The 10,568-nt window shown below is 36.1% G+C and overlaps 3 protein-coding genes across 6 annotated transcripts; 1 reads left to right on the top strand and 2 right to left on the bottom strand.

The window, feature by feature from the left end:
• Nucleotides 1–548: 548 nt before the first annotated feature.
• Nucleotides 549–4,263, bottom strand: LOC113049857 (stannin). Of its 3 annotated transcripts, none has more exons than XM_026212553.1 (2): nucleotides 4,150–4,263; nucleotides 549–2,252 (listed from the first exon to the last, which is right to left on the bottom strand). In XM_026212553.1, the coding sequence occupies exon 2, from the start codon at nucleotides 2,178–2,180 to the stop codon at nucleotides 1,917–1,919; it is 264 nt and encodes an 87-aa protein (XP_026068338.1). In that variant the 5' UTR covers nucleotides 2,181–2,252; nucleotides 4,150–4,263; the 3' UTR covers nucleotides 549–1,916. The 3 variants fall into 3 exon arrangements, with proteins under 3 accessions (XP_026068338.1, XP_026068331.1, XP_026068345.1); XM_026212546.1 differs by lacking the exon at nucleotides 4,150–4,263 and adding an exon at nucleotides 3,088–3,407; XM_026212560.1 differs by lacking the exon at nucleotides 4,150–4,263 and adding an exon at nucleotides 2,358–2,450.
• LOC113049846 (lipopolysaccharide-induced tumor necrosis factor-alpha factor homolog) lies at nucleotides 2,594–7,784 on the top strand. 2 transcript variants are annotated; one of them, XM_026212527.1, is made up of 4 exons: nucleotides 2,594–2,942; nucleotides 4,579–4,806; nucleotides 7,211–7,367; nucleotides 7,463–7,784. In XM_026212527.1, exons 2-4 carry the CDS (start codon nucleotides 4,593–4,595, stop codon nucleotides 7,569–7,571), a joined length of 480 nt encoding a protein of 159 aa, XP_026068312.1. In that variant the 5' UTR covers nucleotides 2,594–2,942; nucleotides 4,579–4,592; the 3' UTR covers nucleotides 7,572–7,784. The 2 variants fall into 2 exon arrangements, with proteins under 2 accessions (XP_026068312.1, XP_026068302.1); XM_026212517.1 differs by lacking the exon at nucleotides 2,594–2,942 and adding an exon at nucleotides 4,192–4,332.
• On the bottom strand, nucleotides 7,462–9,552 carry rmi2 (RecQ mediated genome instability 2). The gene is made up of 2 exons (XM_026212540.1): nucleotides 9,149–9,552; nucleotides 7,462–8,178 (listed from the first exon to the last, which is right to left on the bottom strand). Exons 1-2 carry the CDS (start codon nucleotides 9,444–9,446, stop codon nucleotides 8,027–8,029), a joined length of 450 nt encoding a protein of 149 aa, XP_026068325.1. The 5' UTR covers nucleotides 9,447–9,552; the 3' UTR covers nucleotides 7,462–8,026.
• Nucleotides 9,553–10,568: the final 1,016 nt, after the last annotated feature.

The following is a 10,568-nucleotide window of genomic DNA, read 5'->3' as shown; positions in this document are numbered from 1 at the left end:
ATCAACTAATTTATTTGTTTAATTGCCTTTCCAATTAAAAGGCTTTATTGATGCACAAGTTGCAAAAATTATTTGGGAAACGAACCTTTAAACAATACTGTTGAACAGAGTGTGCACTGCACACATGCTTAGAAATATGTCCTTCACAGTTCTGCACTGCACACATACTGTGGGTTGCCTTCAGCTGAACTTGTTAAATGTGGCTGAAATGTCTCCATCTGCTTTGTGTTGTTATACACTAGCAGCAAGCGATTCCAGTAAATACTGTGTTCATCTTCTAGAGCTCTAACAGAGGAGGGGGGAAACTGCATTAGGTTAGTTGAATTAAGTAGGTCCTCATTATACCTTTTGTGTGGGTTTTGGACCAAAAACAGGAAGTGTTTCTAACATAAACCAGTATGACTAATATATACCATACCACAAAACTATTGTGAAGGTTACTTCGCTCAACTGCGATGTAAATGGCCTATAAATGCTTATCACTTATGCATAATATTTCAAGAGTTCTTTACATCAGTATAGAAAAGTTGCAAATGCACATTAAACTCACAAGCGGGCATTACCCTAACAGGTTTTATTGTTCAGTACTATCAAACACTGGACAGACACCAGCTGGAGTGACAGAAGCAATATACTAAGCCTTTTACTGATTAAAAATGGCTTTTTCTCAATTATGCAGATTAATGTAACATGCATGTACTGTCCTTGTTTTTTTCTTCTTTATATTGAACAGCACATCATACACAAACAAATGTACGACAGAATCCTAAACATCTGATATCAGTGAAATCACTAGCATTTTCAGGCTTCATCTATATGCCTGACTTGATTTTGATTCTACAGACAATATTTGCATGAATATTGTATAAAAATAAATCATTTCTTTCACTTTCATCTTGCATGTACAAACAGCGAAGACTGCGATATCACACACACACACAAAAAAAACTGTTGAGGAAAACGTTCAAACTCAAATCGGTGACATTTCAGTATCCATGTTGCGCATTAAGCCATCTAGAAAAATAATATTTTCACTTTCATATGACTTCTCATAATGGAGAAATGTGCTCAACCACAAAAAAAACAAACGCCTCTTTGATCACAATAGAATTCAGCAAGAATAAAAAGACCTCAGTCATTGGCTTTTGTTCTTGTAGTGGTTTCCTAGCAGGTTTAAACCAGAACCAGCAAATGCTATTTACAAAATCACGTGCATGTCACATTGAAGATAAAAAGTGCTAATAAAACTATGATTTATAAATGTAATGTAAGAGCTTTCGAAAGCCAGTTTACATAATTTGGCAAGTTATGGTATCTTAAAGTTCTCATTTGTAATGAAAAACATGTTAATTTTGTATTGCAATTCAACACTTAAAATAAAGGTTCAAAATGGGTTTTCACAGCCATGCCATAGAAGAACTTTTTTTTGTTCAAAAACATTTCAGTGAACAATTCTTAAAATAACCTCTTTTCCACTATGAAGAACCTTTTGTGGAATGGAAAGATGCTCTTCATGGAACCAATTATTTTAGAACCTTTATTTTTAAGTAAGTAAGTAAATGGAACGAACTGGATAAAAAAGCCCCAAAAGCATCGAAGACTTTGACATGGATGTGAAACCATTCCATTAAAATTTGTGTTTTTTTAAAACCAGAGCCAGCTCTGGAAGAGAAATAAAGTAAAATCACCAAAGAAACAGAATCAGTCTTGATTTAGCTTAAGAACTTAGTTACGGCTTTACAAATAGCATTGCACAAAAACTATGACAGTTATTGATTTCACATTATAACAGGGCTCTACCACCACAAAATGGGCGAGAAAAAAAAAATCACGTGAAAGCAACTAGACAACTGCATGCAGTAGGTTGCTTTGAAACACGACCCACTACACAGTATGCACTGCGAAGGGAGATGGACTTAGGTGTGGCTCTCCGTGCCGTTAGGGGTGAGCTTGGTCTTGTGCTCCACCCGCGGGCCTTTGGTCGAATACTGGACCAGTAAGAAGGGCTCCTTGGTTTCCCCTTCACCGACAATGCTTTCCTCGTCTTCAGACTGACTGATGCGCTGCAGTCGCAAGTAGCACCAACAACCAAGAATTAAAGCTCCTAGTGCTGCAATGGCAATAAGTATTACAATAATCGTGACGACCCCGGTGGTGGGGCTATGGTCCGTGATAGACATCCTGTCAGCCAGTAGAAGCTCAACCACAGGCCTTCAAAAGTCCAGTTCTGCAGAGTTCTGGTAGGTTTACATCTGAAACACAGAAGAACCAGGATGAGCTACAATAAGCTCAAGTGATTTCAGCCAGCTTTCGTTACATCATAACACGTTTAGAAAATGTCTCTAACAGAGTTTTACCTGATCTTGTTTCAGTTTTATAGTTGAGGACATTTTTAATGACATGTCTGTATAATAAAAAGCAAACGTGGTAGTTAACAGTTTCTTATTGGCCTGATTAATAAGCTCTCCATAAATCAGACAATCTACAATTTAATAACAATTAATATTAAATAATTCATAGCGTTTAAAAGATTAGACTTGCAATTAACATCTGCAATTGGTTAGTAAAATGTTTTTTTTTTTTATGTTTTTTTTTTTTTTTTTTTTTTGGTTTTCGTGTGGTGGGTGTTTCGACCATTTCGAAACAGTGAATCGTTTTGCCAAGGAAATGGTTCAATTGTTTCAAAGTTTCGATTCTCCCATCAACTCTCTCTCATTTTTTGGGAAACGTTTCATACAGTTTTACCAGCTTTTACTGCTCGTGTCATGGTTGCCTTCGTGAAGCCACAGGTTATGCAACGGATTTGAGAAGAGCATCTTGGCAAAGACTTTCCATCTTGCGAGTGGCACGAGGCCTAACGTTATCCGCTGGCTATAACGCGACCGCTGAAGGCTTTACGACGTTCATAAAACACAGAGCTAACATCTGCGAAAACGACTGCGGTAAGTGTGGTTACATCAGTATTTTTTTTTTTCGAACAGAAAGACAGTAGCCATTTTTATGCGATCCAAACAAGAATTGAGACAGTTTATACTGGACAATTAACGTTACTGTTATGAAATGAAGGATAAAACATATAAAGCTTACCCAAACTAGGCTGCTTTTTAAATCAAAGAATAACGCTTCTGTACGTTTTGCGAACCATGTCGCGAGAGTTGACGCCCAGCTTCAGAAACCCTCCGTCCGTCTCCAGATCCAGCTGTTGTGTTATAACTCATAATATCTAAAACCAGACACTTACATTTCCAGGCCGAGCCGATCAAATAAATAAATAAATAAATAAATAAAGCTTTTCACTGTACAGGATATGAGATCACGACTAAAAAGGACTCATATCCAATCAAACAGCCTAAAAGAAATGGTGTTTTAACCATAGACAGTTAACCAGTAGAGGAGGCGCTCACACAGGCGGACGTGGTCTTCCTATGCAAGACCAGAGGCGAGACATTTGTTTTGCATACACAGACGAATGGAAAGAGATTAACTTATTTATTTATGAATATGAAACATTAAATATTATTATATCACGCACACGTTTTGCACTGATAATGCAGAAGCCATGTTTAAAATATGCATCCCTTTGGGTGAAAAAGTTACAAATACAAAATGCAAAACAGTCACACCATTATAATAAATATAATACATTTAAATAAATAAATTATTTTTACGTTTTTTTTCTTGCATGTCTTTAAAAGAAAGGGAGTGTAAATGCACTCTTTATTATTATTATTATTATTATTATTTGTACTACTGATACTTTATATTTATGCAATTACAAATAGTTTTATTTTGATTAAAGAACAGAAAGAAAGAAAAACAGAAATAAATTGCACACATGCTAGCCAATCCAAAAGTTATGTATTGATATATAAAACGTTTAATATATATATATATATATATATATATATATATATATATATATATATATATATATATATATATATATATATATATATATATATATATGTTTAAATATAGAAAATAATATACGATAAGTATACACAAAGCTGAATTATAGTTATATGATCGATATCGCTGCCTACTCATGTGACCAATCGCGGAACTTGAGGGAACGTCTAATTGTATTTCCCATTTCTCAAAAATAACATCTAAATCGCTACTTATTAAATCTATTGAGGTCCAACTTACATTCTGACTTTATGTACAGCTCGTGTGGTCTCAAGTGTCCGTCTTTGATCTTATAATCTTATAAGAGAGTCCAGCCCACTCATCTCTGTTGCGGAAATACAGCAAGCGCGAAACAAAACTAAGCAGCAGGAAAGTTTTTTTGTCGGTTCGTGTGTGAGTCTGCTCTTATAAACTACACTAACCGTAAGTCTTATTCGTTCCAAGTTATTTTCAGTTTATTTGTGTAGTTCGAGCGTCGCTTTGTTGTTTCGAGGTGTTAAGTTCCAACTCTGAGAACTTTTATTTCTCGCGTTGAACGTGGTATTTGTAGTTTGACGTTTTCTGCCTCAGAAAACTTATGACCTGCCAATAATTGGGCAAGACTATGAATAACGTTACAATAATAACCGTGTATTTACTAAAAAGCTCTTTGTTGTTATGTTTCTATAGCACCCCTTAAGGCGATGGCAAGCGCACCCCCACAAGAGACCTCCGCATTTGTGGGACACCCTCCTCTTCCATCGTATGAGGAGGCATTGGGATCAAACCCACAGTCCCGACCAATGCCCTATGCTCCAGCTGATATGAAGACATCTGTGCCTCCATATCCAACACAAGCCTACAGCCCGATGTATCCCCCACCACCCCAACAAGGTCAACCTGTCACCAGTCCTGTTGGTAATGACCCTTACTCTTATTCCACTATGGCTTTTTATCAGTCACACATTTAAAACTCAAGAATTTATAAGAAAAAAAGTTGTACATCTCACTCAAAAGATACAAATGATTTAGAGATTTATATAAAGACTAATCTGATTGACTTCCACCACATCAACTGGTAGTGCAGTGCTGTTGATTAACCACAAAAACCAACCTGGACGAGCTAAAAGCAGAATCTGGTTGAATCTGGTTTTTCCAGTTAAACTCGAGCATACTTAAGTTTTTTTTTATTCATACTCTGCATGTAGTTCAGCTCTGCATTTGTCCTTTTGGCTTTTTTTTTTTTTAATATAAGAAATGATATTGAATAAATTCAATTTGAATACAATATATTATAATTTATATGAATGTAGACAATGTTTTTTTTTATAAAAGGAATAACTATATATATAATTTGAAAAAGAATAGTATTAATTTATAAAATTATTCTTTAAATATATTTGTAATATCATTAAAACTTTTAAATATATTTTCATATAATTCATTTACATTCAAACAGTTAACTTATATTTTATATAAATCATATTTTAAATACAAATATTTTAATTTGCCAAATATACTGAACAAAATTATTAAATGCAACACTTCAATAAATGCCCCCATTTTTCATGAGCTGAACTCAAAGATCTAAGACTTTTTCTATGTACACAAAAGGCTTATCTCTCTCAAATATTGTTGACAAATCTGTCTAAATCTGTGTTAGTGAGCACTTCTCCTTTGCCGAGATAATCCATCCACCTCACAGGTGTGGCATATCGAGATGATGATTGGATAGCATGATTATTGCACAGGTGTGCCTTAGGCTGGCCACAATAAAAGGCCACTCTAAAAATTGCAGTTTTACTGTATTGGGGGGTCTGGGGGGGGGGGTCCGATAACCAGTCAACATCTGGTATGACCACCATTTGCCTCACGCAGTACAACACATCTCCTTCACATCGAGTTGATCAGGTTGTTGATTGTGTCTTTGGAATGTTGGTCCACTCCTCTTCAATGGCTGTGTGAAATTGCTGGATATTGGCAGTAACTGGAACACACTGTCGTGTGCATCCCAGAGCATCCCAAACATGCTCAATGGGTGACATGTCCGGTGAGTATGCTGGCCATGCAAGAACTGGGATGTTTTCAGCTTCCAGGAATTATGTTCAGGACCTTGCAACATGGGGCCATTGTCATGCTGCAACATGAGGTGATGGTCGTGGATGAATGACACAACAAAGGGGCTCAGAATCTCATCACGGTATCTCTGTGCAGTTAAAATGGCATCAATAAAATGCAACTGTGTTCATGGTCCATAACATACGCCTGCCCATATCATAACCCTGCCGATCCACAACGCCATACACATTGTCTGCCATCTGCCCTGTACAGTGAAAACTGGGATTCATCCGTGAAGAGAACACCTCTCCAAAGTGCCAGATGTGATCATATGTGAGCATTTGCCCAATCAAGTTGATTATGACGACAAACTGCAGTCAGGTCGAGACCGATGAGAATGACGAGCATGTAGATGAACTTCCCTGAGATGGTTTATGACAGTTTGTGCAGAAATTCTTTGGTTATGCAAACCAATTGTTGCAGCAGCTGTCTAGGTGGCTGGTCTGGATGTGGAGGTCCTGGGCTGGTGTGGTTACACATGGTCTGCGTTTGTGAGGAATGTCGGAAGTACTAAAAAATGATCTGAAACACCTTTGGAGATGGCTTATAGTAGACAAATGAAAATTCAATTGATGGGCAAAAACTCTGGTGGACATTGCTGCAGTCAGCATGCCAGTCACATGCTCCCTCAAAACTTGTGACATCTGTGGCATTGTGCTGTGTGATAAAACTGCACATTTTAGAGTGGCCTTTTATTGTGGCCAGCCTAAGGCACACCTGTGCAATAATCATGCTATCCAATCAGCAGCTTGATATGCCACACCTGTGAGGTGGATGGATTATCTCGGCAAAGGAGAAGTGCTCACTAACACAGATTTAGACAGATTTGTGAACAATATTTGTGAGAAATAGGCTTTTGTGTACATAGAAAAAGTCTTAGATCTTTGAGTTCAGCTCATGAAAAATAGGGGCAAAAACAAGTTTTGCGTTTATAATCTTGTTCAGTGTATTTCACATTACATATTTTAACAGTTATATTAAAAAAAATATTCCATTAGCCTTAGTTATTTACCATATTTATATTTTTTATTTTTGTAAAAAAGTACATTTCCATTGACTAAAATTTATATTCATACACATTGATCCTTTTTTTTTAACCCTAATATTTAAACAGTAAATGTGTGACACCTGTGGCTTTGAATAATAATAAACATTATGTATTGTATATAACAGTATTTCTAAGCTTTTTGTTTTTGTCCTAAAGTATCTGTTCAGACCGTATACGTTCAGCCTGGTCTGGTGTTTGGGAATGTTCCAGTGCAAGCGCATTGCCCAGTATGTGCACAGAACGTGATAACTCGCCTGGAGTATACATCAGGAGCACTAGCTTGGCTCTCTTGCGCAGGCCTTGCCATTTTTGGGTTAGATGAAGCATTACATAATATACACTCTTATGGTTTTCTTCTTTTGCTCAAACACTCCCCTGATTGTTCTGTTCTCATCTCCCATGTTCTAGTTGTATCTACGGCTGCTGCCTGATTCCCTTCTGTGTGGACAGTCTGAAAGATGTGACCCACCACTGTCCAAACTGCAGCAGTGCTTTAGGAGTCTATAGGAGAATGTGAACCAGCTGCAGAACATGTGAAGGAGTTGTGTGACACATCGACTCTATATTTATTATCATTCTTCAGCCAGAGTCAATTCATTATCTGTGCCACACTGACGTGTATTTGTACACACGCCTACCTTAACGTACTTGTCTTTTCATTGTAAACTGTGATTTAACTTAAAGTTAAATCTTAAAAATATAAAAATAAAAATAACTTTATTTCACACTAGTGAAGACATCTGTGTAACATTTATACATAATTACAGTGCAAAAGTTCTTCTTTCTTTAATCAAATGTATGTAGAAAATGATTAAATAAATGAATACGTGTATGCTTTCACACTCAAAAGTCCTATCGTGTGCATGTAATGCAATTTCTGTTTGTTCCCTCTGTTTGCTTGGCAAATATTATAAATGCTGCACCAGAACAAAAACAACCAGATCAGTCTCATGACACAAACAAATAAAAGATTTAAGGCAAAATCTGCTGGAGATCTTCTACTTCGTAGATCCAGTTTTTCCTGTGAATCAAAGCATTTTCAGAAAGATCTGCCATCTTCACAGCACGCAGCACCGGCTCTGGACTGTGAGACTGGATGACACCCATAACCATGACGTATTTACCTGTGGGTTAAAAAAATAGAAAATTAGAAGAATACCTCAGTGTTTAAAATATTTACTTTGTGAATTTGTCACTCACGTGACCTAATTAATATTCATGAGTGGCGGTTTTTGTCATATCCTCCTGAGAAACAGAAATAAAAAGCTTTGTGAATTACATTTAATTCATATGTTATGTCCTCTGTAGAGGACACAAGGAATCAGAAAAAGAAGAAAAAATAAAAGACTATGAAAAGACAAAACCAATGGAAATAATAATAATAATAATATTATATATATATATATATATATATATATATATATATATATATATATATATATATATATATATATTAGTTTTTAATACAAAACTTCGTTTAAGAATGGTTCTCAACTGTTACACAAAACATAAAATGATTTGATATACCATATTGCTTTATGCAATGTTTAAAAATTGCATAACTAGTTTTCCCATTCAGCACAATGTAATCTATACACAGTATCTAATTAGCATATTACAGCGTGTTGAAAAAAGAAGTGTAATAATGGGAACAGTAATTCGCCAGACTTTCATAATAATATCTAATATTTCATAAGAATGTTGATATATATATATTTTTCCCCCTATTCAATTCTTATGTCTCCCAAAACGCATAATAAACATGCTTTTTGTCCTGGTGTCCTCTAGTGGACATTCAATTATTGATTTGAAGCCCCGTAACGTTTCTGAGATGTTGATTTATGACAAACAATTTGAAAATTATTATTAATCCGGTTTAAGTAATTACTAATTATTATCATGTGAGGTCTCAGAGAAATTCACTAAAATACAATGTCCACTACTGAGACAAATACTCCATAGCTGTGTCTCAGGAGGATAAAAAAACATGTAATATACGCAAACAGAAAAACTAACCGTGTATTTTATTCATATTTTGTATATTTTTCTCTTTGTCTTCAGAAAACCTAAAAAAAAAAAGAAAAAGCTACTAACCAGCACTCAGGCAGGGTTTTCCCTTCGGCACGCTATTAATGCCGCTGACGACAAAGTTCCCGGTCTCGTCCAGAATGAGCACGGTGTTGTGATCGGACTGCACTTCCAGCACAGTCCCCTGCATCCAGACCACGGACACCGGTAACGAGCGCTGCTCACCGGGGCCCAGTGGTCTGATAACATACTCGGACCTTCCGCCTGCTGTTTGGCGCTCTGTCCCTTCACGCAGCTGGCTGGACAACACTTTCACCGGAGGACTGCGAGCTCTGTCTGCACTCAGAAAACTACTTCCCATCATCTTAAGGTCTGACTGAAAACCATACAGTCTATGTTGTAAACGCGCTCTGTTTTTCAAACGCGTGCAGAAGAAGAAAAGAAAAGAAAAAGATCCGGACGTGACGATTTGTTTCAAAATAAAGGCGCGAATTATATTTTACTGTAGAAGCAAGTTCAATCAAAATGTGTGAGTTGATGTTGTCGATGTCGACGTTAGCCTAATGTTGTAAGTAGAGACGAAACATTTTTCGATCATTTTAATATACTACAGACCCATAGAATATTGGTAACACTTTACAACAGGGTTTCATTAGTTAAAGCAACAAACGAACAATACATGTATTGTATTAAATGTATTGTATTATATTTATTAATCTTTATTAATGATAGTTAATGAAAATACAGTTGTTCACTTTTAGTTCACTGTTAATTCACGTTAACAAGCACACCTTTTGATTTGAATAATGCATTTAATGTTGGAATTAACTTAAACATATATATATTTTAAATTAACTTAAACATAAATAAATGCTGTCAAATTATTGTTCTTATTGTCTTAGTTCATGTTTACTAAATTAGTTAACTAATGAAATTTATTGTAAAGTGTTACCAGAATATTTAACAGCGTTTATAATATACATGTACACTCACCAGCCACTTTATTAGGTACTTCTGTTCAATTGCTTGGTAACACAAATTGCTTATCAGCCAATCACATGGCAGCAACTCAATGCATTTAGGCATCTAGATGTTCTAAACCTGTAGCTCAAGTGAAAGGTTGGGGGTTCGAATCCCGGGGAACACATGTTAGGTAAAATGGTTAGCCTGAATGCAATGTAAGTCGCTTTGGATAAAAGTGTCTGCTAAATGCTTAAGTATTTAAGTCTAAGTATTAAAATGTGGTGGAGATGACTTGCTGGAGTTTAGACCGACTATCAGAAAGGGGATTTAAGTGACTTTGAAAGTGGAATGGTTGTTGGTGCCAGACGGGCCGGTCTGAGTATTTCACAGACTGCTGATCTACTGGGACTTTCACGAACAACCATCTAGGGTTTACTGAGAATGGTCCAAAAAAGACAAAATATCCAGTGAGCCACAGTTGTGTGGACAAAAATGCCTTGTTTATGTCAGAGGAGACAGTAAT

This window comes from Carassius auratus, chromosome 3, assembly GCF_003368295.1.
Source record: "Carassius auratus strain Wakin chromosome 3, ASM336829v1, whole genome shotgun sequence".
Taxonomy (NCBI): Eukaryota; Metazoa; Chordata; class Actinopteri; order Cypriniformes; family Cyprinidae; genus Carassius; species Carassius auratus.
This window is presented reverse-complemented; position numbering and strand designations above follow the sequence as displayed.